The following is a 25,979-nucleotide window of genomic DNA, read 5'->3' on the forward strand; positions in this document are numbered from 1 at the left end:
CGCTGTACCACGGCTGGTCCACCATATGCATACCACAGTTTGAAGGCCAAACCCCAAAAGATCCCTACATGGGTTGATAACAAGCAAGGCACACGGTTAACATTCCAATCGTCGACTCGTTGCTTCATTCTCGTCCCAGGGCTGTAACTGCTGCTGGGATATATGTTTAAAAGAAACACAGCCACACGCACAGGGAAAGAACAAAAGAACAAAAAAAAAAAAAAAAAAGCCACAAACAGATAATCAGCCAGCCAGCCTATCATGCATCCTACAATGGCCTTGTGTCTATCTATTGCCACCCGTACGCCGTCCCATATAGTGGTATCCTGCAGCCCAAAAAAGCAAAAGATAAAAAAAATGAAACAGCAACTCCGAGCCCACCCTTGTATCACCAGTCGATTAATACCAAAGGAAAGAAAGAAAAATGGGGATATCGCAACCTCATCAGAAGTCGAGCGGTGACAAATATATGTGCGACACAATGAGGTAGGTGTGTATAGGTATAACAAAGGACCAAATGATTACCAAGTCCATCATGCAACAGCAGTCGTCGCAGCAGGGGGCGGCGGAGGCGCAGTGGCAGTAGGTGGCGATGTGACCATGGGCTCAGCGGAGATGTCCATAGTGCTGGAACCAAGAGTAGCGTACGTGTCGAACTTTGAGACCAGCTCCTCTATCTTGGGTATGAGCTCGGGTATGCGGAATGGTTTCGAGATGACGTCGTCCTGTTTTTTTTTGTTTTTTTTTTGTTTACCGAGTCAGTGACCACGTAAAAGTAGGTTATCTTCCTTGTTCAGAACAAACTCACAATTCCAGCAGCCTTTGCGGTTTCGATCTGCTCAGGTCGCGCGTACGCCGTCACCGCGATAATTGGTATGTGGTGTGCAATAACCCCCAGCTGCTCCAACTCCCGGATCCGGCGTGCACACGTCATGCCATCCATGACGGGCATCTCGAGGTCCATTAATATGACGGAAATGTTGATGTCGGTCTCCTGCTGGCCTGTACTTGTCATGCTCGTACCCGGTGTCGATGGGTCATCGGTCATGGAAGCTCCCGGCTTCGTTGATTGTTCTCCAGTGCCGCCCAGCTGATGCTGTTCCTCCTCAATCACCCCGTGCCGCCAGAATCGCGACCTCCGCAAGGTAGCAAGCGCCTCCTGGCCGTGATTGGCCACGAGTGTGTTGTTGCCGCACCTGACAAGCTGGCGCTGTAGGACACGCTGATTTACCAGATTATCCTCGACTATGAGCACATCGAGGGGGCGATGGTTGTGGCTCGAATTTGGTGTCGGGCTCCGGGTCGTCGCTGCTGATGCGTTAACTACATCTCGTTGCCGTTGCGGCGATGCTCCGTTCAAATTTGACGCTGGTGATGTCGTCGTAGGGCTGATGGTCGTCTTTCCCAGGGCGTAGGATGCGCCTTCGGGAGCAGACAGTGAAGAGGGCTTGGCGATGCTGTTACTGCTACCGCTGCCGCTACCATTGCTCTTGGATGCCGCAGTGTCGATCCTGAAGGAACCCGCTGCCGCGAGCGTATTCGCTGATATATTCCCGGGCTCTACCTTGCGGGCCTGAATGTAAAATGCAAACGTGCTTCCGACCCCCTTTTCGCTCACCACGCTGATCTGCCCACCCTGGAGCTCGGATAGAATTCTCGAGATGTACAGACCCAGTCCTGACCCGCCATACTGCACATGTGTTCGGGGAGACGTTTGCGAGAACCTGTGGAACAGCAGCTTCTTCTCCTTGGCGTCCAACCCCGGCCCGGTATCAGTGACAGAAAAGTGGAGATAGACCTTCTCTCCACTACCCCACTCGGGCTTGTCAGTGATGTTTTCAGTGGCTGGTGATCGAGTCGGAAAGTAGCTCAGCCCAGACAACGGCGCCGTGCCGTCCCCGTTGTTCCGGCTGGCACCCATGCTGACGATGATGGTCGGCGAGTCGCGCGCGTTGGTAAACTTGATGGCGTTGGTCATGAGATTGATCAGGATCTGCTGCAGTCTCGAGGGATCGATCTTGACCCAATCGACACCAAGCTCCTCATACGACTTTTCGACCCGGAATTCGACGCGGATTTGGTTGCTCCTGATTTCCGACTCGAACATCTTGAGGACCTTTTGGACAGCAGCTATTGGCTGTGCGTCAACCGGCGTCACAAGGAGTAGCTGCGAATCAAGCTTGGAGAATGTGAGGATGTCATCGACGATCCTCTTTTGGTGGCTGGCGCAGAGGGCGATGGTGTTGGCGGCCTCAAGACAACCGTCCATAAGAAGCTGCAAGTCCATATCCAACGTCTCGTTGCCGCTGCGGAACCGTGCCAGTCCGCTCGTGATCTCGTCGGAACACTGTAGGATGGCGCTGAGCGGATTACGCATCTCGTGGCTGGTCATGTCGATAAAGTTCTCCTGCTGGCGCTTCAACTCAACGGCTTCCTCTCTGCGTTGCCGCTGGAACGTCTCAGCCCACTTTTGTTGGGTAATGTCGGTTATGCAGCCAAAAATGCGTTTGAGGTCACCGTTGGCATCCTTCTCGGGGAAAGCGCTCAGCAGGACCCATGTATCGACCGGGTGTCCCTCGGCCTGACTGCTCGACTTGAACCGAAATTCATGCGTGGTAGTCACCTTCTCCGTCACAAGCTTCGTCCAGACCTCCTCAAGCCCAGGGCGATCCTCATCGCGTACGCTCTGCATCCAGCTGCCCAACGTGTCATGCGACCGCGGATGCCGTGATATCTGCCACCACATATCGTTGCTGTAGGTAATCTTGGCTTGGTTATTTGTTATGAACATGCCCACGGGTGCGAACTCGGCCATCCTGCTGAACTTGTACTCGCTTTCTACAGCCTCTTGAGTGCGAAGCCGCAACTGTAGCGAGAGCTCTTGGCGATCTAGAGCGGCTATTCGTGCCGCTTTCTGGCCCTTCCTAATCTCTTCCTCGAAAAGCGCAACCGAGGCCATGGACGTGGCCAGCGCACGAGAGAGAAGCTTGATGAACAGTTCAAAGTCCTCATTGTACGGCCTTCTCGGGTTGGTGCCCATGACGATGAAGCCAGCGACAGCCTCGCCTGTTGGGGTTGGATGAACTGGGAAAACAACGATAGTTCTTGCGGCGTCTCCAAATCCTCGTCCCTCGAAACCGCTGATCAGATGGTGCGGCAATGTCCCCGATTCTTTGCTCAGGACTATAGGACTGTCGGTACAGCTCATGGCCTCGCGCATGTACGGCGCAAAGCCCTCATCACTGGTGCGCAGATCAAGGTACTTTACTGCGGTTGGGTGGCCGGCTGGCACTCCCAAGGATCCCTCTAATACCACAGTTGGCGGGTTCGCCAAACTTCCCGAGTGTAAAGACGAAACCTCGCTTTCTGACTCGTCTGGACAGGTCGAGTACATCAAGACGAACGGTATGTCGAATTCGTTGAACTCGAGTCCCTTGAGTGCCAACTGCCAAAAGCTCTTGATATCCCTTGCTGGCGCTGTCTTTTCGTTAATTACCCCAAGCGTCTGCATCCTCCTTTCATTAACCTTCCGACGCGTGTTCTCCCACGCCGGGTTGTAGAGCGCGACCACGTTACCATCTCCGCCGACCAGCGGGATTATGGACCAGTTGAAATACGTTTCTTCCAAAAACCCGTTCCGGATGATGAAAAGCTGGTCGTCATATTTCATAGTCGCCTGGCCTCGGATCCACGCGTTCTCAAAAGTCGGCTTGAGCCCGTCCCAGATCTCGGCCCAGACAACAGTGTACGATGTACCCATCATCATGGGGTGTTTCTGACCTGCCAGCTGCGTGTAAGCCTCATTGTAGATTGCCGTGTACTCCTCGCCCCAGTACATGGCGGCCGGGTTAGGACTGCCCATAATAAGGTTAGACATAACGCGAAGGTCCGATGGCCAATGCTCCATGGGCCCCAGTGGAGTTCGAGCCCAGTCAATGGACCGCGCAAAAATGAAATGCGCATCCAAACCCGGATGAACCGAGATCCTGGTCCAGTCAAACGACGTCCGGCCAGGTTCCCCCATAGTATCAGCCATGTGAAGACCCAACCGGGCAGGATCCGCCTCAGAGTGAAAATCAGCTGGCGACTCTGCCATGACGAGGTCATAATGTTGCATAGCGTCCTCCGCTGAGCCGAAGTAGTCATCACTATCTCCGATTGGTTCTCGCGGTGTGGCGGGGTCCAAATCCGGCGTACTGGCCCGGGATGTTTCGATAACTGTTATCGGAGATGGGCGATGCGGCTGCATAGAGTCGTTGGCGTCGACTGTCGCAAGCCACGCCCCGCTTACGACACGGTACCTCTTTCGAAGAGTCCAGCAAGTCCATGTGACGTTTCCATATGTTGTTGAGGGCAGTAGAATGTCCGTGGACTGTTTATCCTTAATATAGCTCACAACCCATGCCTTGAACCTGGCGAACTCCTTACTAATGACTGCTTCGGACGTGTCCGGTGCCAAGAGGTCGAGAAGCTTAGGCGAAGCGCGCAACGACGCATTGGAAAACATAATGGGAAGCTGCTCAGGACTCGACGAAGCCAAGCTGGTAAGATCAACAACAAATGTTGGCCGCTCATCCTGTTCCAGAAACTCGACAGTGCCAACAGACTGAAGCGATTGCAGGTGTGCGGGTACCGAACCAGGGCTCTTGGAGGAACCCGTCCCTTCAAAGGGCCAACTTGCATGGGTACTAACGGATCTTGCGGGACTGTTTGAGTCTATGCTCCCCCTCGCGAGCTGATGTGTTGTGACTGAATCGGGCTGCCGCATGCGGTCTATCATATTCGCCGTGGCCTCGGCCGTCGCATATTTCTGGTGCGGCCGCGTCATGTTGGCCCGTGAGCTGGTGGAGGAGAAGAATATTGGAGACGTAGGATCTTCAATGGTCGTGTACAGCTTCGGCGAGACGAGCGAGCTGAGATCGATGCTGCGGGGGGAAGCGAGACGCGGCTTCTTCCAGCGGGAGCGAGACAGACGACCGTCGCCGACGTCGGCAGCTGGCCCCAGACCGCGACTGTCTGGAGCTTGCGCGGGACCGTCTCCGGTGCCCTGCTGCTGCCGCTTCCTTTGCGAGGAGTTCGAGTCGGACTTGGCCTGTAGGACAGGGAGTGTAGCTGACTGCTTCCCGGCGCCCTTCCCGTAGCGCTGTTCCGCAATCACCGAATAGTAAGTTCCACCATTCCGGATCGACTCGGGGTTTCGTTCACGGTATAAGCGCGGAGTTACGTTGTCGAGATGAGGGCGGTCGAGGGATTCCGGAGCAACGGGCGGCGCACCCGGAGCCAAGTCTGATGGCCGCTGCGGGTGAGGAGCAGGTAAAGCTTGGGAGGACGGGTCTCGGTGGGAATTCTCCGGAGGCAGGGTGGTGTGCGGTACAGACTGATATCTGTCGAGGTTAGAAGATTGGCTCGACGAAGCCGCGCCTGGGAGCGTCATGGGAGCATATGATTAAGAGAAGCGTATGGTTCAATGACCATGACAGAACTGTGAGAACGAAGCGAACCTTTGATGTGTTTGATGGGATTCAGGAAAACGAAATAAAGGGTGAAGCTTGTCGCAGGTGAACGGAGTGAAAAGCTGCGACGGACTAGACCCAAGCTTGTGGCGGCGCCGACTTTAGTCTAGGCTAGAATCGAGGCAGGGAGCACGGTGCAAGGCGCTCGAGTAAAGCAAGTTACCTTAGATAATTAGTTCGCGCGGGAGCTGCACCAGCATGCCTTGACCGTGTCAATTGCTTAAACTCGAGGATCCATTAACCTTTGAACGTCTATGCTCCCCAGCTCATACAAGGTTTCGGGCGCACAGATGGAGCGTTTCGTATCGTCAACGCCTTTTCGATGGACGGGACGAACAAGGGACCGGTTTGTGCCGGGTAGGGCGGTTTTATTGAATTCGCGGTAAACTTAGCAACCAGTAGCAAAACGAAGACAAGGCTAACCCAGCCACACGTCACTGGATGCGAAGGCTCGACTGAGGGCGTGGAGGAGTTTGATCAATGTAGAACCTTGACGGCAGGGGGGAAGCTTGCGTGCTTGCTCTACCTCTAATAAACCGTAGGTACTTTACCACGTACTTCGTAGGTAGGTAAGGTAGGTAAGTAACCGATGCGCGTGCAAGCAAGGTCAAGGGAGGTAGGGCAGAGAATGGACGGGCGTAAGAGACAAAAAAAAAAGTCAAGATGGCATGGTAAGAACCGAGGATGTAAAACAAGACAACTAGCCGCAGGAACAGAGCAGGCGGCAGAGTTCAGGCGGTTTGGTAATGACGAGAGCTTTGCGAGTGTGTTGCGGCAAGCAAAGATCCGTACCGCATACCGTCTCCGTACATCGCGAGAGGTTTTGCTGGTATCGATGGGCTATGGGAGGCGGGGTGTGGATCTTTTGCACGCAGTGTTGGGATCATCGACGATCGCGATGGCATAGGTGCTAAATTACAAGAGTCATCTAGTCTAGATCTGGTCTTAGCGTTGGGGCATCCGATTCGCCCGCCCAGTGCGCATTGTTCCAAAGAATGCCTAGAACAGTGGAATTTGCGGGTCAAGCACCCGAGGAAATGGTTTTATGGTAAGATCGTTGACAGTGTTTGCTCACAATCGATATTGAAGCTTTTCCTGACAGTTACGCCGAGGCATCTCTTTTTTTGTCTTTATTGTTTTATACTTGCTCTGTCTACACGTACTGCAGTGAAGCCCCTTCGCTTCAGGAGGTTTGTGGCGACTTGATTGATTAATCCCTTTGTCGGACCCGAGACTAATGCTGAGCTAGTGGTTGGAGTGCCACTATGCCGGCGAGACCCATTGAAAAAGCTCACGTCTTTAGAAGTGCCGCTTTGAAGTCAGGCAGCTTAGGTAAAACACTTCAATCAGCCTGCGACTTGACCAGCGTTGTGCTTTTTACATTGCACACGCATCCATGACAGAATAACAGCTGCAGAAGTACTTTGTGCCTGACTACAATCATCTTCAGTTACCTATTGCATCTATGTACTACTAATTCGGAGCTCCAAATTCTCCGTAGTGCAACTCCAGCATCAGAGGATCACGACCACAGGCAAGCCCAAGTCGGGAGGAAAAGCACTCGACGTCCACTGGGCTGCTAAACCCTGCAAGGTCAAGTCCAGAAGGGCCTTTTCCAAGCGACTTGGCCAGGGATCCCGGCACCGTCGCCTCTGGTCTGGAAACACCCTTGCCCCGCACTCTGCTGATCTGAAAAGCTGCCTGCCATCGTTGTTTGGGTTGGTGGCTTTCTTGGTAAAAAGCACGCGGCCCCGAAATTTTCAGGGAAATATGCGGGTTTACCAAACATTCACATTGTGCTCTCTAAAGGCCTGGCACCGCGATTACTCCATGCACTCCTGATTGTTTTGCTAAAACAGATCTCCAACCAGCTGATGGTCGATTTTATCCAAGCTGACCAAGCGGGTGTGGGGGTTATCAGACAGGCTGGTTTTTGCTGTACAGGCTTTTAATCTTTTCGAGAAAATAATCGTCCGACTAAATCCGTAAAATATTTCTTTAAGCTCGTAATGGATGGACTTTGTGCAAGAAAGAAGAAGAAAAAAATGGGATCATATCATCCGAGTATCCGAAAGACTCCCTCCTGTACCTGATCCCAATACCTTTCCGCGTGCATTGGTTTATGTAATCACGCCCAGGGCCAAGAACAATATTAAACGGACAAGAAAGTCAATCCATCGCATAATTTTCATGGCAAGCTAAAGCACATACCGGTAAGCTGACATCAGCACGTAACGGTTTGTCGGTAGGTACCTTACCTACCTAGCGAGCTAGATACATATGTAATACATATGTAGGCTTGGTAGGATACCTAGGTGGTAGTCGATCCAATAATAGCTTCATCTTAGCCCCTCCCGAAGCTACCAGTACCGGTAGAAACTGACTGGTACTACTGGATGTGAGGTAGCGTCCTTGGCGTCATAGAACAACCGATCTGTCTGCATTACTTCATCCGTCTCAGATGAAAAGTGTCCACGCAGCTCTACTTTTGGAGTTTCCGATGCGACGCCATGCTGACACGTACAGATAGATACCTTCCCGGGCTGTCATCTGGTAGGGGAGGGGCAGATCGTGCTCAAGCTTTTATTTTAATTTATTTTGTGTATGTGCATTCTTATTGTCATTATTTTCATTATTATTATTATTCTTCTTCTTCTTCTACGCCCCTTTTGCTTTCTTTTTTATCCAGCGGGGGTGCCTCGTGGCCATTGTCAAATTCGTGCCATTGGTTCTTCATGCGGCTAGATTTAATCGCCATGGGGAAAGGAAAGGCAGGGGGGATGGCGATGATGAAAGCATAAGGGATGTCATGAGCCGGCCAATTCGCGGTTTTCATTTATAGGTGTATTTTATAGAAACACTGTCGTTCTGATCTTGTATATTATCACAAGGTCCGTCCACGATAATGCCATAAATTCTCAACCCCGAGAAAGCGACGTTGGACGAGCTAGCTTCTCCAGATGGCGGGGGGCACACACAGATGCTATTCTTGATGCGGCAGCGAGTGAATATATCACCTGCACGGTTAGCACAGTCGCCTTGTTTTCCCTTTACTTCCCTTGTTTTCCATAGAATTAATATACGGCGGCTCCGGACAGAGGGGCAATCCAGTCGAGCGACCGAGGCATGCGCGCCCGACATATCGGCGGCGGACGCGGCCCCGGTATAAGCGGCGACAACCACAACAACTTGCTCGAGTTGCATTTCTAAAGAAAGGTAAATATCGGTTGACTTTTCAAGGACTGAGGTGAATAGAATAACGTTTTTACAAAGACTTGCTTTTGTATAGTTTGTACACCGGGCCGAATAGTTACGAGCAAAAAATTATTGTACAGTATACATTCCTAGCTACAGACTTGCTTTTCTTTGTACCACTTTGTAATCCCCCCAATTTGGTGTAAGTACAAATCGATGTGTTGACCATGCAAACGCAGTTTCTACAATTAAAATGATTAAACTTGGTTTTAACAAATTCGTTTCACCAAAATTAGTAAGAAACTTTGAGCAATCGCGCTCAGTATATCTCAAATGATACGCACTCCCTTATTCAACCCTCTCTCGCAGACTTGGGCTAGACCCGAGTATCTGAGTCTCGAAGTCTTTCCTGGCCAGGAGTCCATCCCAGTGTCTATGGTTTGGAGCCCACCGCCGCCCACAAGCCACTTGTTAATAGAAGTTGAATGTCACAGTCTGGGTTGGTACGATAATCACTACGGCTGCGGAGGCAGGTTCGTAAGCATCAGGTCCAACATGCATGAAATTTCCCGCGGGAGAAGTATAAACTGCGTGTGCTGTAGAAGTCGACGTACAGGCCAAAGCCCTTTGGGATGCGACGCAAGTTCCTGGACGAGTGTCATGAACGCTTCAGGGGGGCGCATAAACTGTTTCCAGCCCTTTCCGAATAAGGCCAAGGAAAATATTCTATAAACCTTGGGTATCGTACTGGCATCACCATGACAGTCATACAAGTTCCCGTCGCGGCGCGAATCGATGCGGCGATTATGTTCTGAGTTGGGAAACGAGTCAACGCTCCCTAAGCCTATTTAAGGAACCTAAGCTGTTCCATATCCGGGAGTTTTTGCAAATGGAAGAGGGTGGGGACCAGCCAAGCAGTCTATTTGCTGACGAGCAGCTACTTCGTATGGTAGACGAGTGGGCCCACCCGCAAACATGGGGGGCAAAGTCCCTCACATTGCTTGCGACAGCATGATTGGACCACCGAAGGAGACCTGCACCAATTCAAATTCCGGGCCGCCCACATGCATCTCGCGGGCGCTTACATGTCCGCACCCTCATTGGGCCGCCGGCGTTGTGATCAACGGTGAAAGGGACCACCCACCGAGGTTGGCGCCCACGTTGGGTGACACCCACACTTGGCAAGGCGCCAAAAGCAAGCAATGAGTGGTGGGAGGGTGACATGAAGGGTGTCGGGGGCCAGGAAAGAGAGGGAATAAGACCTGCTCTCAGCCCGCGCGCCGTTCCTCAGGCCGGGCCACCAACCCTTTCTCTCTCTGCCGATGTTGAGCTATCGCCGCTACATGCTCATACTCGAGAACGGCCATTTTTGTTCGTTTCGAATGAGCCCAACGACATCCGTGTTGTCTTGATTGACAGCTTCGAAGATATTTCAGCGTCTACTATTGATCGTGGCCCTTTCCCCGCTTTCTAGTAAGACCCCCCCGGCCACTTACAGGGCTTGGCGAAACTTGCAGCTTTCGTTTATTACGAATATACCTCTTGGTTGAAGGAAAGCCAGACTGGTCCCCGAAACGTTCTGGAGGAAACACCGAACAAACTTTTGCGGGGGTCTTCCTGTCATCAACTGTAATCATCCACCGCTGGTCAGAAAATCAACGACAGCAACTATGGCCATCAAGGGATACACAGTTTTGCGCCGGAAGTGGAAGTCCAGGAAGCCCATTTGGGCCCTGATGTTAGCCGAGCTGATCACCATGATTCCACTGCTCGTCCTATTTGGCATCGCCCAACCCGATACCTTCCGAACGCTCATGTGGAGAATCGGCTATGCCGAGAAGCTCAACTCGAACCCCAACATCATCCTCTACGCCCTGGCAAATCATGAGCCGATTCCCAAGCTGCCATTCGTTTGGTCGCAACTGTACGTCATCGCGAGGTTGCCCCTTCCTTGGATTGCTTGCCGATAGAACCTTAAGCTCTAACATGGAAGCCTTTCACAGACTTACCGAGTTCAATGTGGCCATCTCAGTCATGTCACTCTTCTTCCTGCTGGCGAAGATGATCGGCTTCATCATGAAAATCTACTTCCCGGTCATTGCGGTTGGCTGCAATATCGTTATGACGGCAGTCTATGCCGTTAGCGTCTACGGGCAGGCCGGTCCCGACTACCTTGACCCTCGGTACCCGAGCCCGACGCCTTGGTATCTCCGGAGGAGTTGCGACGTAGCCGAGGGGTATGGCGCTGGCAAAACCTGTATGATAATTCAGGGTACATTTGCTGCTACTGTCGTCATGCTGTGAGTAACGCTTTCTTTTGTTTTTATGTTGGCTACCTGGACGACTTTTGGCTTCTAAGGTTCGATAACGACTCAGGAGACTGACCTGCCTGAACCATAGCTGCATTTACGTGATAAACCTCGGATGGTCAATCTTCAACATGATACCCACAAAACATGACAAAACACACGATGAGGATGAGGATGGAGAAGAGTACGCGTCTAGCGACTCGCCCACCGAGGTCAAGACGTGGGAGATGCAGCCACAGACAGCTGGTCCAGGCGGTGTACCATTTACCCCTAGGACGCAGGCTTTCCACACCTTAGACAGAAAATTGCCATTCAGGGCATACGCCGAACAGAGGCAGCAGTATTCTTGAGTAACGTTTATGAGTTTTGTTTGGTTTTGCCGCATCGGGAACAGTTCCGATGAATTGTACCTTATTGGAGATATCGACGGTTGTACTAAGATTAAAGAGGCCGAAATGAATATTTGTTTCTTGTTAAATGTTGGTTCAGGCTGCCACGGAATTCTCCGAAGAGCCCCTGTTTCCACTTGGGATCATGTACTCTTATCATATGTTTATTATACCTTGTCTATGAGTATCAGATCAGGGCGGAGACATTGAAACGATATCGGCGTTTTGGATGGGGGTTTGATTCATATCTTATAATTGCACTTATGTTCTATGCCATACCAAACATCCGATTGCCATACTGTGCGTGCTGGACTGGATTAGACTAATTAAAGGAAGTGATAGACTGAATACCAGTTATACTTGAGCAGAGGACGTGCTACTAGCGGTATGGAAGTTGAGTTGACCTCTGCTACTCGCTAGATACAAGATTTTATACGAGAACGAGACTTTGCAAAACTCAAAAATGACTAGATAGATCCTTGACAATGCGATAGGACAAGTACTTCTGTGTACCAGAACGCAACGCTGCAAAGAATAGATAGAAGCATCACCGGTAAATATCTATGCCGCCGACCGCCAGATATTATTCTACCGTACAGAGGACCGGCAGATAGCACTAAAACCCATCATCTGTCCCAAAATGGCAGGTCCTGCCGGTCAGTGGGTCTGCCACCGGGGCGCATCCCCGCTGCGCGGCATCGGGGCTCCACTTGCGTCATAGGAAAACGGGGGATAGCCTGAGCTTGAGCTGTGTTTTAGGGTCCTTCCCGCTCATAGCATTCATTAATTAATTCTTCTCAAAACCCAGTTTCCCACTGATTGTAGCTTCCTTATTCTCTCCAAATCACTCTGCAGAAACTGAGCTGTGCTCAACTGTGAATAATTCGACAAAAAGCGACCAGAAGTCGGGATAGTTGTTGTTGCTGGTCGCTTCTGCTCCGTCCCACTCTTCATCCAAAGTCCACGCCACGGAAACCTTGACCCCGTGAAAGAGTGGCTCAAGACGGCGTTGCCCGTAGGCCGGTGAAGCCGCCACAATGTCTGCCATTCGCATGCACAGGAATGCATGCTCGGCCTCTCGGCTCGTGGCTAGGACTTCGGCCCCCAGACGAACGGTGCCGTTTTTGAGTCCTAGCTATGCTCGTCTCGCGTCTACTCAAGTACCCAAGGTATGTGAGGCTTCCTCGGGAAGAAAATGCGATATCACAGTGGATGCTAACAATCCTGCTTTGTTATCCCTCCAGCTCAAAGACCCATCCCTCTTCAAGCAAAACGTCTGCTATGTCAACGGCGCCTTTGTCCCAGCCAAATCGGGTGCGACCTTTGCCGTGGCTGACCCGACGACGGGCGAGCACATCGGCGATGCTCCCGAGTTCGATGCCGCAGACACCGAGGCCGCCATCGCCGCTGCCGAGAATGCATTCAAGACCTACAGATTGACCACGGGCCGTGAGCGCTCCAAGCTGCTGCGGAGGTGGTATGACCTCATGATAGCCAATGCCGATGACATCGCGACACTTATTACGTGGGAAAACGGCAAGACGATCGCCGATGCAAAGGGTGAGGTCACCTACGCAGCCAACTTTTTCGAGTGGTTTAGCGAGGAGGCGCCTCGCGTGTACGGAGACACCATTCAGCCGACCTTGGCGGCCAATCGGGTCGTCACGAGGAAGGAGCCTGTGGGAGTTTGTTCGCTCATCACGCCGTAAGTCAAATGGAGTACCTACCGCCGCATTGATGGTGAGCATGAAAATTGAAGGGGCGCCTTGATCATAATACTTATACTTTCTGGTTCTGCGCAATAGGTGGAACTTCCCCGCTGCCATGGGCACACGTAAGATCGGTCCTGCCCTCGCGGCCGGCTGCACCGTGGTCTGCAAAGCACCCGCAGAAACGCCGTTCACATCGCTGGCGCTCGCCGAGCTGGCCCACCGCGCCGGGGTGCCTGCAGGCGTTGTCAACTTTGTGACATCACACTCCAACACCAAGACGGTCGGTGAGGTGCTTTGCACACACCAGGCGGTGCGCAAGATAAGCTTCACTGGCTCGACGGGCGTCGGCAAGACACTCATGCAGCAGGCGGCGGGCACTCTGAAGAAGTGCTCATTCGAACTCGGCGGCAACGCACCGTTTATCGTCTTTGATGATGCTGACCTCGACGCCGCTGTAGACGGCGCCATCGCGTGCAAGTTCAGGTCGAGCGGGCAGACATGTGTCTGTGCCAACAGGATTTATGTGCAACGCGGCATTTACGACGCCTTTGCCGAAAGGCTTGCCAAGAGGGTCAAGGAAACGTTCAAGATTGGAAGTGGGTTCGACCCTGAAACTACCCACGGCCCACTGATTCACGATCGCGCCGTGTCAAAGGTTGCCTCGCAGGTCGAGGATGCGGTGGGCAAGGGCGCCAAGCTCCTGGCGGGTGGCAAGCGGCTGCCCGATTTGGGCCCGCACTTTTTCGCTCCCACGGTCCTCGGTGATATGACACCGGAGATGTCGATTGCGCGAGAGGAAACTTTCGGCCCAATAGCGGGTTTGTTCAAATTTGACACGGAGGCCGAGGTGGTGAAGATGGCCAACGACACCGAAGTTGGCTTGGCGGGCTACTTCTTTTCAAAAGACATCCACCGGGCGTACCGCGTGGCCGAAGCTCTCGAGGTGGGCATGGTGGGCGTCAACACGGGTATCATCAGCGACGTGGCGAGCCCCTTTGGTGGCGTCAAGGAGAGTGGGTTCGGCAGGGAGGGTAGCATGTATGGAATTCACGAGTACCAGGTCACCAAGACCATAACCTTTGGGGGCATGGGTAAGGAGCTGCAGGGGTGATGTGGATATAAGAAACAAAAGGTTAATTTATGATGTAGACATAGCATAGCAAGTGATGGGTTTTCTTTTTTTAGTTTTGTTCATTTTATCTGTCAAATAATTAGCCGCAAAGGCTCAGTTCACAGCACGTGGAGTTCACAAGGTGGGACTTGACAGTTGCCTCACATGATGAATCATGAACCTCTCGTCAATGGATGAATGATGGTAACGTCAAAAGATCTGGCCTGGGCCAGTTTGGACAAGAAACAGCTGTCTGAAGCGCCCGCCTCACGATATCAAGTGAGATAAGGTCGACGGACAAATTAACCTTTGGTGCGGATGCGGTTTTACATTTCCCGTCGTAGTGATCACAAGGCTTCTAATTATTATATGCTTCTTTTCAGATGTATGAAGAACAAAAAGAAGCCACCAATGTAACATACACGACGATAGAAAAAAAAAGGAACCCCGCCTACTTCTAGCTAGATTACATCGAGAGGTTCCGGCGCACGACCGGAGCCGAGGTGATTGGTGCGGAAAACAGAAACGAGCGGGACCCGCCGCCCATAATTTTCGGTCGGGCTTGTAGCTGCCGAGCTTCTATTACTACGCGGTAGAACTGCCAACCCACATATTGATTGGGACTCCTTGCGCCGGACGAAAAAAGAAAAAAAAAAGACAGGATATAACCGGCAAAGACAAGTTCAAACAAAGCAGAGGGGAATTCTGATTGGTCTGCCCGGCCTGTGTAAAGGGTCTTCTTCACTTGGGGGCTGATTTCCGTTTATTTGCTCCTCAAGTGAGGGACCATCGCAAACAAGGACAGGCCAGCAGGGACAAGGCCTGGACCTACGTAGAAGCTCTATTCTAGACTACCTACCTCGACCGAGGTTCTCCACAAAGCCGCGGACTGTATAAACAGTTCGGGGTGATTTAGATGGATAGCCGCACGTTGTGCTTCCAGGACGCGTACAAGAAAACGAAAAAAAGGGGTGCACAAAAAAGCAAAAAGCGCAACTGCCCCGAGAGGAAATAAATCTGATAGGGAGAAAGAGGGTCCCCGTCGGAAAGTCAGGTCTCTCGGACTCTTGATTCGATATGAGTATTACTTCGTGTTGTTTCGTTTCTTCCGCCCGGTGGTTATTCCACCTCACGTCACGCGCGCGTCTCGAGTTTTACCCCGCGCAGGGGGGAAATATATACCAGCCGGGCCTTGGATGCGCCTGCCTCCCTATAGGTAGGTGCTTTGAGCTTGTCGGCTAATTCCCCGAGCCATGTCCAGCTGTCGACCTTCAGCATAGCGCGGTAATAAATAAATAAAATCCTCCTGCCAGTTTTGTTTTGCTTCGCATCTGCTCTTGTTCCCCCTTTCTCCTCATTACTATACACTCTTAGCCTTCTTCCATTGTCGTTCACACCTCACCAGTCTTGAGGCATAATCTACTCTATACCAGCCTCCATAACTACCCTACCTACTTTCTTACCTCCTCACTCATATACCCAGACCTCTCTCCGCACGATGAGCGCAACAAACGGTAGCGCCGCGGCAGCGCCGTCCAAGAAGAACATCGGCGTCTTCACAAACCCCAAACATGATCTCTGGATCAACGAGGCCGAGCCGAGTCTGGAGAGCGTGCAAAAGGGTAGCGATGAGCTCAAGGAGGGCCAGGTCACCATTGCCATCCGGAGCACAGGAATCTGCGGGTAAATAAATCCCCGCTCCCACCTGCTGTGTACACTGGGTCACACGAAAGAACACCAGAACTAGTACATGATACTGGCTGGACTAGGCGTGTGTAGGCGAAGTCAACAAGGATGAAGAAAACAAACGCTGACTCACCACTGTATAAACAGCTCCGACGTTCACTTCTGGCACCACGGTTGCATCGGCCCCATGATTGTCCGTGAAGACCACATCCTTGGGCACGAATCGGCAGGCGAGATCATTGCCGTCCACCCTTCCGTCACATCTCTCAAGGTTGGCGACCGCGTTGCGGTGGAGCCGCAGGTCATCTGCTACGAGTGCGAGCCGTGCCTGACAGGACGCTACAACGGCTGCGAGAAGGTCGACTTCCTGTCCACGCCCCCGGTGCCTGGTCTGCTGCGACGCTACGTCAACCATCCGGCCGTTTGGTGCCACAAGATTGGTGACATGAGCTGGGAGGACGGCGCGATGCTGGAGCCGCTGAGCGTCGCGCTGGCGGGCATCCAGCGCGCAGGCATCACCCTCGGTGACCCTGTGCTCGTGTGTGGCGCGGGTCCCATCGGTCTCATCACATTGCTGTGCGCCAAGGCGGCGGGTGCGTGCCCGCTCGTCATCACCGACATCGACGATGGCCGCCTCAAGTTCGCCAAGGAGCTGGTACCCGACGTCATCACCTTCAAGGTCGAGGGCCGGCCAACGGCCGAGGACGCAGCCAAGTCTATCGTCGAGGCATTTGGCGGCGTGGAGCCGACCCTGGCCATAGAGTGCACAGGTGTGGAGAGCAGCATTGCCAGCGCCATCTGGGCGGTCAAGTTCGGCGGCAAGGTGTTCGTCATTGGAGTCGGCCGCAACGAGATTAGCCTACCGTTCATGAGGGCGTCTGTGCGTGAGGTTGACCTGCAGTTCCAGTACCGTTATTGCAACACGTGGCCGCGGGCGATCCGGTTGATCCAGAATAAGGTCATCGACCTGACCAAGCTTGTCACGCACCGATTCCCGCTGGAGGACGCGCTCAAGGCGTTCGAGACAGCGGCTGATCCCAAGACTGGCGCCATCAAGGTACAGATCCAGAGCTTGGAGTGAAGTTGATGTAAATATAAATAATGTGACAGATGAATGAATGCCTTTTGGTCGACAGCTGAACTTGCAATGCATGATCATTTTTTTCTGAATGATAAGCAATTAGTATTCTTTTCAACCACAACATTTGCTCATCCTAACCATTATGTCTCAATGTAAACTCGTTCTTCCACGAGTGTTGCGGAGCCTTCATGCAGTCAACGCGTGAAAGGATAATTGATGATATGCATGTCTGTTGGCAGATATGCGCATCGTTTGGGTGTTGTCCACTGCATAAGCAAAAGACGATGACCTGATAATGGAACTAAGAACTATAATATCAAAAGAAGAAGTAAAATGCAAAAAAGGAGAGCTTTGCCATCTCACACACATGCCAGCACCAAAGAAAATGGGCGGGTTCCTTACAAGAAGCTAGGGATGACCTCATCAGCAGCTGGCTCATGATTGGCCAATTCCGCCTTCCGCTCTCCCACCCTGGACCCAGAACTCGGCTAAAGCTCTGACCACTTTTCGCAGGAGCCCAAGCAATCATCACGAATTCTTCCGAGGCCGCTGAAGTTTTTCCATTTCGTCAATCTCCGAGAACCTCTCTTTCCCAAGCTGCCAATCCAAACGCCCCGACGACGACGACGACGACTCGTACCAGTCAAACCCGACCGGGGAAATAGGATCAACAGACAAAATAGACGACGACTAGCTCTGTGTTCAATTTTGTTTTTTTTTTCCCTCGAAAAATAAAATAAAAAGGGAAACACCTCGTTCGATCCATCACATCCGAAGAAGACCCCGGGGAATATCAGGCTCCTTCAAGTTAATAAAACCAACAAAATGTCGTTCGCCATCGCCATGCGCCGAGTGGCCCTCGCGCCCTCGACACGTACCGTCGCCGCCCGCCGCTTCGAGTCCTCTGCCGCCAGCAAGGCCCAGAGCACCGCAAAGGACACGGCCAACAAGGCCGCACAGGGCCTGACCCGCGTCGCCAGCGCCGCCGGTCCCGCTATCACCAACGCTGCTAAGGGTGCCTCTGACGCCTTGGGCAAGGTTGGTGGTCGCACAGGAAAGCTGATCAAGTTCGTTGAGCGTATGTTACATTTCCCCATTCTATCTCGACGGGCGATACAGATAGTCAGAGAGGGAAGATTATGGGAAGGGAATAGCGCAACACGTTGGGTTTGCAGGATGAAGGAAGAAGAACCGAACGAAAGACAAGACATCATCTTTGCTAACTTCAATCCTGTTCTTTCCGGAATATAGGCCAGGTTCCCTTTGTCATCTACTACACCAAGGTCGGCGTTGAGGTTGCCAAGATTGTCTTCCGTGGCCAGCAGATGACTCCCCCGTAAGTATACCTCCGTTAATTATCTGCTCATACGCAGTCGCGCGCCCTCTGGTGGAGACTCTCGATCTAAACTCGAGTCTAATTACACCGAAATCCAGATCAATGCAAACCTTCCAGAACTACTTTCAAAACGTATGGAAGCAGGTGCAGAACCCACAAGCTCTGATGCGCCAGCTGTCGTCCAAGGTCCCTACCCAGAACCCGGCCGAGAGCGTCAAGAACATCAGCGCAGCTCAATGGACCGCCGCTGGTGTGCTGGGCGCTGAGCTTCTCGGCTTCTTCACCGTCGGCGAGATCATCGGCCGCATGAAGCTGGTCGGCTACCACGGCGAGGTTGAGCACCACCACTAATTTGCCTCTATTGAAAGATGGTATGGCGCTTGGTTTTTGAAGATGTTGGACGTGGATGGGGAAGTCGCAAGGCATGACGGCTGGGCATGGATGCAGGTTGGAGTTGAGATTGGTTGTCACAGGTCGTCTCACCTGAGCCAACCAGCTCGTCCATTCTCGACCATCGATCACGCGCGATATCTTTTGACTGCTGACTAGCTTACTGCATCCCGTCTCCGGCAAGATACACATCGGAGCTGACGCAGCTGTCCCTATTACTCCCAGACACGGCTGGATATCGAGCAAGCAACCAATTCCATTTCTTAACCCACCGATTTCTTAGTCTTGATTTACTCGGGAACTTTTGCTCTTTTCTCTACCATACCTACGTTATATGGGTATACTTTTTTTTCTTTATTTTCCTTTGTTCAAAACATCTTTTGACTGCAGCAAACAAATGTACCAATAGACCAAACCACCTGCATAAAGGGATAAAAGGCCTGAAAGGGATCGGGAGAAGTGCGCTCTCAGAGCGTGGTTGAGAGGCAGATGAAGAGGGGACGGCGGTGGAAGTAGGAAGGGAATGAGATAGGGAAACAAATCACGCCCTTAGACACAGGAACTAATGAATGATTTCGATCCTCTTTAAGTCCTTGTCTTTTGCTTTCCCCAGCCCTGGTGTTTAGTCTCCCAGGACGGATGTACTAACAACCCTCAGCCCTGATAGTGTCGTCGTTCCTTAGGCCGCGGATATACATGTGCGTGGCTAGCTTAACCTGCTGCTCAGCGTGAGCGGCTGAAGGAAAGGAGGAACCATGCGAGTGGCAGCAAATTCCAAATCATGGACCAGAAGCCTGAACAGAATGTTCCGCCTCCTTCCAGCAGATCTCTCTGAAGCCAGCTCTGGTATATTGTTAGCTGTACGCCGCCACCGGGAAGTGTTGGAGGCTTTGGTGATGCCTTCATGCATCCTATCTCCTTTTTTTCTCTTCTGCGATCGCCTTCTGTCTTTACAGACGTTTCTCTCAACCTCCACTAAACCGACATCCTTATACCACGATTCGAGCACTGCACTCAGTCAATGCTGAAGCGCTGCTGCATCACGCAACGCTTGCATAATGCATATCAACCTTGCACTAGGCCTGAAAATCTTAGCTCAGTTCTATAAGAACGCTTGGCTTAACTGCTCCGCGCTTGCCAGGGCAGAGGAGCAGGTTTAGGGTAGGCTGAAAGTAACGACCGCAGAGACAGCGGTGGATGACGGTTACATGCAGCTCGGCCGACGCATGCACAAAAACACCATGCCTGCATAGCCAAACAGATTTGAGCATGTGTTGGTGGCTGCAGGGCTTGCCGTAGAAAATAAGGATAGGACACTTGACAGACTAGCAGGTACACATCTCGGGGTAGCAAACACACCGCCGTAACATACATGTACATGTTAAGTTCCCCACCCTTTGCCACGTTTTTTTTTTGTCTATTTTTATTGTTTTGGTATATTGTCAGCCAAGTTTTCTTTGATGCTTTGTACTCGTAGGTATCGTTCAGCGGCTAGAGCAAAACAATACGAGGAGTATAGAAGAGACATGGCATAAGAAAGAAAAAAAATACTAAGGATGTAAAAAACTGGAGAAAAAAAAAAACTGCCATGCACAATTGACATATGACAATGGTGGCGTGCCCGTATCAAAATAAGCGCCCAGACTTCGGTCCAATCCAATCCCTTGGCCTGCGCTTGCTATTCTCTCGAGTCCGGGATAGAGAACCCGCGTCTCGCTGGCCGCCCTTGTTGCCTCGATGTTGATTTGAGAATCCGAGTCAGACAAAAAGATGAACTGCGAAATTCCTCGAGTTTTATCCACCCTCGTCCGTTTACCGTCTTGCTTTTCTTTTTTACCACAAGCCCAATGTCGTTTGTGTAATTAGATAGCACGAAAAAAAAGGTTCGAAACTGAAGTGTAATGAAATCCGTTCCAGCTTTAGGGAACTAGGTACCCAAAGTTGTCACAGAGGCGAGGCAATGCGATTGTTTCCATGGTGTTGCTAAACACATTGCAGCTGACCAAGAAACAAACATTGCGTAGCGCTGAACGAGTCCCGTCAAAGAACATCACCATTGCAAAAAGGTCCATCGAATTTGTCTATCCTGGCCCTTTTGCGCAGCAGCCTTGCCTCGCACACGCCCTTCGTCCATATTCACCCCCAAAAAGGGGAGTTGCCAGCAGTCAAGTCTCCCCTCTTCTCGGCCATGTTGCCGCCCGGACATACTTCGCAAATATAAAATCCACAAAACAGTGGAGATGGTGGGGGTCATTTGGGCGTATTTTTTTTTGTCGAAAATCTACTTCGTGGATGATTCACATGCTTCAGAGCTTTTGTCCTTTGTCGTTGAAGACGATCGACCATTCTCGAAAGGAAAAGAGTCAGACCCGAACTTCCATGTACAGTACTTGCTCTTCAAAGCATCAGGAACAGTAACAAGAGAGCGACAGTTACCCCATGCTGCCTCTTTTAATGTCTTGACAAGCATCGTTTTGGTTGAAGTCGGCGGTGAGGCTACCTGCGTAGGGGTGGTGTTGGTAACGGCGAAGTCCCGGGGGACATATCTGGAGAGGGGGAGAAAGAAAAAGAGAGCGAGCGAGAGAGAGAGACCCGCTCCTCGCGCTCCATCCCAGTTGGTTGCTCTAAAGATCTTGTGTGATAGTATCGGCTGCCTGCGTTGTCACAACCAAAGGCTCCAAAGGACAGGACCAAGGCACTGAAATCTCCACTGTATGCAAAACGGGCCGGATGCCCAGGTCGCCGGCGTCGGGGTTATGACATGGCCACGGCCAATGTGTAATACTTCTCTGGCTCTTTCAAACGGCCGAGAACCTATAGGCAGGCGCGGGGGAAATATTTGCCAGGTTGTAACAAATGCGTCATGCGAGAACCAAGTTCAATATGTCGTCCGCAATATCCACAACTTATTTACAGTAGTAATGTCACTGCAAGTGGGGGGTTGGGTTTTTTTTTTTGTACAGTGTTTTTATAAGCAGGGTATAGAGGGCAGCGACATGGCCCCCTTTTTTTTCATATTTCCCCTGGTTTCGGAGGCTTGTCCGAACGAGTGAGAAGAGCTCGTGGAGTCATAAAATGGACACAAGCAACCATGTGGGCTCACATCTCATACTTTGGAGGGGTTGCAAAGTATATTGCGTACTGTAATGCGCAGTAATTAGTTCGCTGGCGTTTATGATGCGGGGGAGAACAACAGAACACTGTTCAATATGTGTCTCCATAACGAGGTGCGCAAAAGACCACATATTGTAGACAGTGTACCGGCTTTATGGACGCCGCAAGGTTTCCCACCCGCCTATCATAGGACGTGCGGTGTTTGAGCGGAGCTGGCCACGAGAGTCACAAGAGCATCTTACCGCGCGCGAGAGCCGGAGGAGTCGGTGAAAGGACACCTGCACCCTGGGCTTTGCTGGAATACCACGTAGGGAGTAACGAGGAACACTTGGTCTGTGCCCTAGCTCGCAAAGTGGGCTGGGGGCGGCTTGCATGACGAGATGCTTGCGACGGTTGCGCCCTGGCCTTGATCAGCATTTGCTGCAGCCAAGCTTCCGTCCAGAAAGCATGCGAGGCAACGTTCCTAATATCGTGGAAACTTTTGTTATGGGCCGTCCCCGCAGAAGTGCCTTGGTTACAACTAATTTTTTTCCTTAGTTGCATATCCAATTTTCCGTGTTCCCCCCAAGTAATCATTTAATTACTCGCTGAGATGTTCTGCTAGGATATCCTCAACCCAGACGCCATTTGTTGTGGCCCTTGAAGATCTTGTTTCTACTTGGGTGAGCAAGTGGCTTTGTCAACGTATGAGGTCAAGACTTGGTTGGCATCCAGACTCTGGATATGTCTGAAAATTACACAAGAGGGGCACGTTAGTGGATCAAACTGTTTTTTATCCCAGTAGGTGCTGTGAAGAAGGTCGGCCCTGGATTGACTGCTTGATCTCTCAGACTCGTGTTACAACAACGCTGGTGAAATTGACCTAGGAGACCATCATGTTGCTTGCGGCCTCGTCTCATAAGGGAACAGGGACGCCGCAAATAAGATATAAAAAGCCGTTATTTTCTAGGAAATCGAGAGGATAGATTTGGAAGAAGACAACCATCATTCCGATCTAGCCAGAAAATAAACCCCCCCCCCCCCCCCCCCCCACCAAAAAAAAAGCCAATGCAAACCAATATCCTGCCCCAAGATGGCCGAACAAGAAAAGAAGAGGGAAATCGTAAGGTAACTGACACAAAAATGTCATAGTGGAATGATGTTCACGCGAGCCTTGCGAAATACGGGATAACGCTAAGGATGAGGATAAGAAGTAATAAGAAAATAAGAAAAGAGTACATGAATAATAACTGGATTAGAACCACACAGGTGGTTAGACATAGACATCTGACTAGCTGGATGAAAACGAGTCTTTTTGGCCTATGTTTGGGTTCATCGACGTCGAGAAGGCCTGGTCCGGGCAGTCCATATATAACTGCATTGGTGCTGCCATGTTAGTGTTTGTGACATCTTAAGTCCGATCGGGGATAAGAGAAAAAGACGAAAGGCCATCCTTGGCTTTATCTGATAAACAAAGGGAGAAAAAATCAGGAAGATAAAGAGAAATGCCGGAAACTAACAGCATGCAGTAAACACCATCCGTATGCGCCTGAGAGCATACCTCCCGGCTTGCAGCCTTGTTGAGTTCGTCGATATATTGAGGTGTCTTCTTCATAACGCGGAACAGAGGCGCAAGCGACATAGGCAGAGTGCTGTGGTTGAGGGCGAGATTAAACCAGCGCCCAATTTCTCGGCCGCGCTCATCTTCAGCCCAATTACTGATGGGAAGCACGATAGCCTGCTCCTGAACGTCATCGAACCCATGGTTCAGTAGCATCGACCGAGTTTCTTCGCGGTTACATCGAATCGACATGCCATGTTGATCCATAGCCTGCATGACCTCATCTGACCACTGTTTTAAAGCTGGCGGTATGGGGCCGTCGTCACACCTGAACTGCCAGTCGATCTCAAATTGTTCAAAAACACCTGTCTCCGGCTTCAGGTGACTTTGAGGCGGTTGTCAGCTTGGGGATTGTACGGAATGTCAAAACATACAAAGCAGGAAATACTGTCGCATAGAAAACCAACTTACGCTGCGATCTTTTCGTATAGAGCAGGCCATGAACGAATAGCGCCCTTCATCAACCTGCAGTTTATCAGGTCGTAAGGCGCATGTTGAACCATCTCGTCCGTCCAAGGTGCTTCGATGTCGGCTGGTGTGAATCTGACTGTTGCTGGGATTCTACACAAGTAAAGGACGTGATTTTTTGTAAGTGAATGTTTTTACAGCAATATACGCTGTGTGTCAGTAGATACTTTGGGACATACAGATCCGGTTGCGTCATTTGAACATCCGCCCCTATGAAAAGGCTTGGTTTAGGACTGGCGAAGGCATTATTAGCACATGTAATAATTCCTCATGCTATATGAGTTCCATGGACTCACTGTAGCTCATGGGCCATAAGTATGACCCAGAGGCCGGTTCCACAGCCGAGATCTAGAACATGAGAATTTTCTTCCACTCTCGAGGCATCTGTGTGTAACTTTTCTTTGAGAATTATTTTGAACAATTGGCTGAAAATGTCGAGGCGGTCTTGCTCAGTCTGATCAAACGTTAGCCACGATGTTTTCTGCTGAGCATCCTCATACTTTAGTAGATTGAGATTACGCACTTGATCTGCTGGAAGCAAATATCTGTCCCTCGGCCACACCTGATAGAGGCGGCCATTCTCTTTGAAGAGCTGCTCCACTTCAGGAGCATCGTTTCTGTTGTTCAGTTAGCGGTTTGATCCAGGTGAGATACCGGATAAATTCAGGGGGCATACTTTGACATGATGGCGCCAGGCAGGATCGGGAGGGAGGTGGCGTGGAGGACCTTATCCATCAACTATATCGGGTTGGACAGAATAAGTTTTGTTGCCAAGGTTTGTAGAAACTGTGTCCGAAGTCAGTGCTGCTGTTTGAAGTGAAGCCAATGTCCTTGGCGAGGCCTGATAGCTGAAAATGCAAAGCTCCAGATAATCCACCCCATTCCGCCAAGCTCCCTCTGATAGCACCGATACTCCCGCGGCGTCTTCAGGGGCTCGGCGCCACAAATTGAGGACTGGACAACCGTTCCCAGTGACAGAACAGAGGAAGAAATTGAGCAATCAAGGGTGACATCACATACAACGTAGGATTCACTGGCGGTTTATGAGCAGAGTATTGCCCATGTGAAGCCGCTCCGGATGCTGTGCTGATCTGGCGATAGGCCGAAGAGGCCAATACGTTCTGATGCGGGGTGCCACGCCTGAACAAGTCCGCATGGATTGCAGCTGAGGTAGCCTAAGTCGTCAAGTGTCTTGATTTCGAGGTAAGGATCGTACCACGAGCCACCTGATCCAGAGAGAATGAAGAAGAAATCGACTGAGAGATCCAGGAATCGAGTTGGTGCTGCTGTCATGGATCACGGGAAGACGGTTGGGAGGTTCGGGTCCCTAAATACTTGCATCGTATGTCTCAAGTCGAGGGCCCTGTTTTGGCTATGGAGAGACAGCAAGTTGACGGATAGGTACGCCCAACTTCAACGTGAGACAATCAGTTCAAAGCTCGGCCCAAATGCGGCCAGAGTGCGTGTCTTGTGTGATTGTGGTCGTCGCGAACTTGGACGGTTGGCCACTCTGGAGGGGCGTGGTCTTGTTTGTTTGGGCTGCTGAGTGACGTGTTGACGGCGGAATTTGCATCCAGAAAACCCATGGTGAGATGGAGAGTCGACATTTAAGACAAAAGGAACAATGGATGGGTACCTTACCTTAGAGAAAAAAAAGTAAAATGGAGTCCCAAGGTACAATAAGGTACAAAACCCAGGTGCGGCAGGCAAGACTGTCCGCCTGTTGACAGGGGGTTAGTTAGGTGGGACAAGGATTGCGATCGAATAGCGCTCCCGTCGAACTCCCAACAAGTGGGGTGATCAAGAACCGAAACCTGTGGCGCTTGCCTGTCCCGTAAACCCACCCCGCCAGAGGTACGTACCCTAGGTAGTGCAGGGATGGTGGGTCCAGGGGGTATCCAAGGTAAGGTAAGTACGTGGTACAGTACCTTAGGCAGCCCTCTATTGCCGATCAGTAGGTGTCGGAGAGGCAAAGTCTAAGTAATCCAAGGTAGTTTACAGTACCGGTAGGTAGGTAGGCAATGTCTATTTCGAATAATCCGTGTCTCGTCATTGTGCATCGTTGCCAGTGAAGA

The 25,979-nt window shown here is 51.3% G+C and overlaps 8 protein-coding genes across 9 annotated transcripts; 5 read left to right on the forward strand and 3 right to left on the reverse strand.

Annotated features, from left to right (window-relative positions):
* Nucleotides 1–186: 186 nt before the first annotated feature.
* On the reverse strand, nt 187–6,415 carry MGG_01227 (uncharacterized protein). Its single transcript, XM_003714081.1, has 4 exons — nt 5,677–6,415; nt 5,502–5,596; nt 809–5,377; nt 187–725 (listed from the first exon to the last, which is right to left on the reverse strand). Exons 3-4 carry the CDS (start codon nt 4,826–4,828, stop codon nt 534–536), a joined length of 4,212 nt encoding a protein of 1,403 aa, XP_003714129.1. The 5' UTR covers nt 4,829–5,377; nt 5,502–5,596; nt 5,677–6,415; the 3' UTR covers nt 187–533.
* Nucleotides 6,416–8,961: 2,546 nt separating this feature from the next.
* Nucleotides 8,962–9,914, forward strand: MGG_15649 (uncharacterized protein; the record flags this gene model as incomplete). The annotated part of the gene is made up of 3 exons (XM_003714082.1): nt 8,962–9,003; nt 9,078–9,241; nt 9,662–9,914. The coding sequence occupies 3 exons, from the start codon at nt 8,962–8,964 to the stop codon at nt 9,912–9,914; spliced, it is 459 nt and encodes a 152-aa protein (XP_003714130.1).
* Nucleotides 9,915–10,378: 464 nt separating this feature from the next.
* Nucleotides 10,379–11,367, forward strand: MGG_01229 (uncharacterized protein; the record flags this gene model as incomplete). The annotated part of the gene is made up of 3 exons (XM_003714083.1): nt 10,379–10,632; nt 10,712–11,008; nt 11,109–11,367. The coding sequence occupies 3 exons, from the start codon at nt 10,379–10,381 to the stop codon at nt 11,365–11,367; spliced, it is 810 nt and encodes a 269-aa protein (XP_003714131.1).
* Nucleotides 11,368–12,187: 820 nt separating this feature from the next.
* Nucleotides 12,188–14,469, forward strand: MGG_01230 (succinate-semialdehyde dehydrogenase). The gene is made up of 3 exons (XM_003714084.1): nt 12,188–12,575; nt 12,651–13,111; nt 13,212–14,469. Exons 1-3 carry the CDS (start codon nt 12,444–12,446, stop codon nt 14,227–14,229), a joined length of 1,611 nt encoding a protein of 536 aa, XP_003714132.1. The 5' UTR covers nt 12,188–12,443; the 3' UTR covers nt 14,230–14,469.
* Nucleotides 14,470–15,716: 1,247 nt separating this feature from the next.
* MGG_01231 (sorbitol dehydrogenase) lies at nt 15,717–17,055 on the forward strand. The gene is made up of 2 exons (XM_003714085.1): nt 15,717–15,912; nt 16,063–17,055. The coding sequence occupies exons 1-2, from the start codon at nt 15,728–15,730 to the stop codon at nt 16,994–16,996; spliced, it is 1,119 nt and encodes a 372-aa protein (XP_003714133.1). The 5' UTR covers nt 15,717–15,727; the 3' UTR covers nt 16,997–17,055.
* Nucleotides 17,056–17,514: 459 nt separating this feature from the next.
* MGG_01232 (uncharacterized protein) lies at nt 17,515–19,399 on the forward strand. The gene is made up of 3 exons (XM_003714086.1): nt 17,515–18,074; nt 18,248–18,332; nt 18,431–19,399. Exons 1-3 carry the CDS (start codon nt 17,822–17,824, stop codon nt 18,681–18,683), a joined length of 591 nt encoding a protein of 196 aa, XP_003714134.1. The 5' UTR covers nt 17,515–17,821; the 3' UTR covers nt 18,684–19,399.
* A 406-nt stretch (nt 19,400–19,805) lies between these two features.
* MGG_15650 (uncharacterized protein) lies at nt 19,806–20,102 on the reverse strand (the record flags this gene model as incomplete). Its single annotated transcript, XM_003714087.1, has 2 exons — nt 19,806–19,967; nt 20,095–20,102. The coding sequence occupies 2 exons, from the start codon at nt 20,100–20,102 to the stop codon at nt 19,814–19,816; spliced, it is 162 nt and encodes a 53-aa protein (XP_003714135.1). The 3' UTR covers nt 19,806–19,813.
* A 2,757-nt stretch (nt 20,103–22,859) lies between these two features.
* Nucleotides 22,860–25,537, reverse strand: MGG_01233. Of its 2 annotated transcripts, XM_003714088.1 has the most exons (8): nt 24,925–25,537; nt 24,581–24,690; nt 24,428–24,521; nt 24,201–24,358; nt 24,084–24,137; nt 23,848–23,997; nt 23,336–23,761; nt 22,860–23,190 (listed from the first exon to the last, which is right to left on the reverse strand). In XM_003714088.1, the coding sequence occupies exons 2-8, from the start codon at nt 24,637–24,639 to the stop codon at nt 23,148–23,150; spliced, it is 984 nt and encodes a 327-aa protein (XP_003714136.1). In that variant the 5' UTR covers nt 24,640–24,690; nt 24,925–25,537; the 3' UTR covers nt 22,860–23,147. The 2 variants fall into 2 exon arrangements, with proteins under 2 accessions (XP_003714136.1, XP_003714137.1); XM_003714089.1 differs by having other exon boundaries at nt 24,581–25,537.
* Between the last annotated feature and the right edge of the window lie 442 nt (nt 25,538–25,979).

The sequence above is a fragment of the Pyricularia oryzae genome, chromosome 2 (assembly GCF_000002495.2).
Source record: "Pyricularia oryzae 70-15 chromosome 2, whole genome shotgun sequence".
In the NCBI taxonomy this organism is placed as follows: Eukaryota; Fungi; Ascomycota; class Sordariomycetes; order Magnaporthales; family Pyriculariaceae; genus Pyricularia; species Pyricularia oryzae.

Excerpts from the sequence above, each read along its gene's own strand:
- MGG_01227 (XM_003714081.1), bottom strand. The coding sequence starts at position 4,828 with ATGACGCGGCCGCACCAGAAATATGCGACGGCCGAGGCCACGGCGAAT. Across the intron at positions 726-808 it reads CCGCAAAGGCTGCTGGAATT|GACGACGTCATCTCGAAACC; the intron begins GTGAGTTTGTTC and ends AAAAAAAAACAG.
- MGG_01230 (XM_003714084.1), top strand. The coding sequence starts at position 12,444 with ATGTCTGCCATTCGCATGCACAGGAATGCATGCTCGGCCTCTCGGCTC. Across the intron at positions 12,576-12,650 it reads CGTCTACTCAAGTACCCAAG|CTCAAAGACCCATCCCTCTT; the intron begins GTATGTGAGGCT and ends TTATCCCTCCAG. Across the intron at positions 13,112-13,211 it reads GTTTGTTCGCTCATCACGCC|GTGGAACTTCCCCGCTGCCA; the intron begins GTAAGTCAAATG and ends TCTGCGCAATAG.
- MGG_01231 (XM_003714085.1), top strand. The coding sequence starts at position 15,728 with ATGAGCGCAACAAACGGTAGCGCCGCGGCAGCGCCGTCCAAGAAGAAC. Across the intron at positions 15,913-16,062 it reads CGGAGCACAGGAATCTGCGG|CTCCGACGTTCACTTCTGGC; the intron begins GTAAATAAATCC and ends CTGTATAAACAG.
- MGG_01232 (XM_003714086.1), top strand. The coding sequence starts at position 17,822 with ATGTCGTTCGCCATCGCCATGCGCCGAGTGGCCCTCGCGCCCTCGACA. Across the intron at positions 18,075-18,247 it reads GCTGATCAAGTTCGTTGAGC|GCCAGGTTCCCTTTGTCATC; the intron begins GTATGTTACATT and ends TCCGGAATATAG. Across the intron at positions 18,333-18,430 it reads GGCCAGCAGATGACTCCCCC|ATCAATGCAAACCTTCCAGA; the intron begins GTAAGTATACCT and ends ACCGAAATCCAG.
- MGG_01233 (XM_003714088.1), bottom strand. The coding sequence starts at position 24,639 with ATGGATAAGGTCCTCCACGCCACCTCCCTCCCGATCCTGCCTGGCGCC. Across the intron at positions 24,522-24,580 it reads CCTGGCGCCATCATGTCAAA|AAACGATGCTCCTGAAGTGG; the intron begins GTATGCCCCCTG and ends ACTGAACAACAG. Across the intron at positions 24,138-24,200 it reads CTTATGGCCCATGAGCTACA|TCCTAAACCAAGCCTTTTCA; the intron begins GTGAGTCCATGG and ends TGCCTTCGCCAG.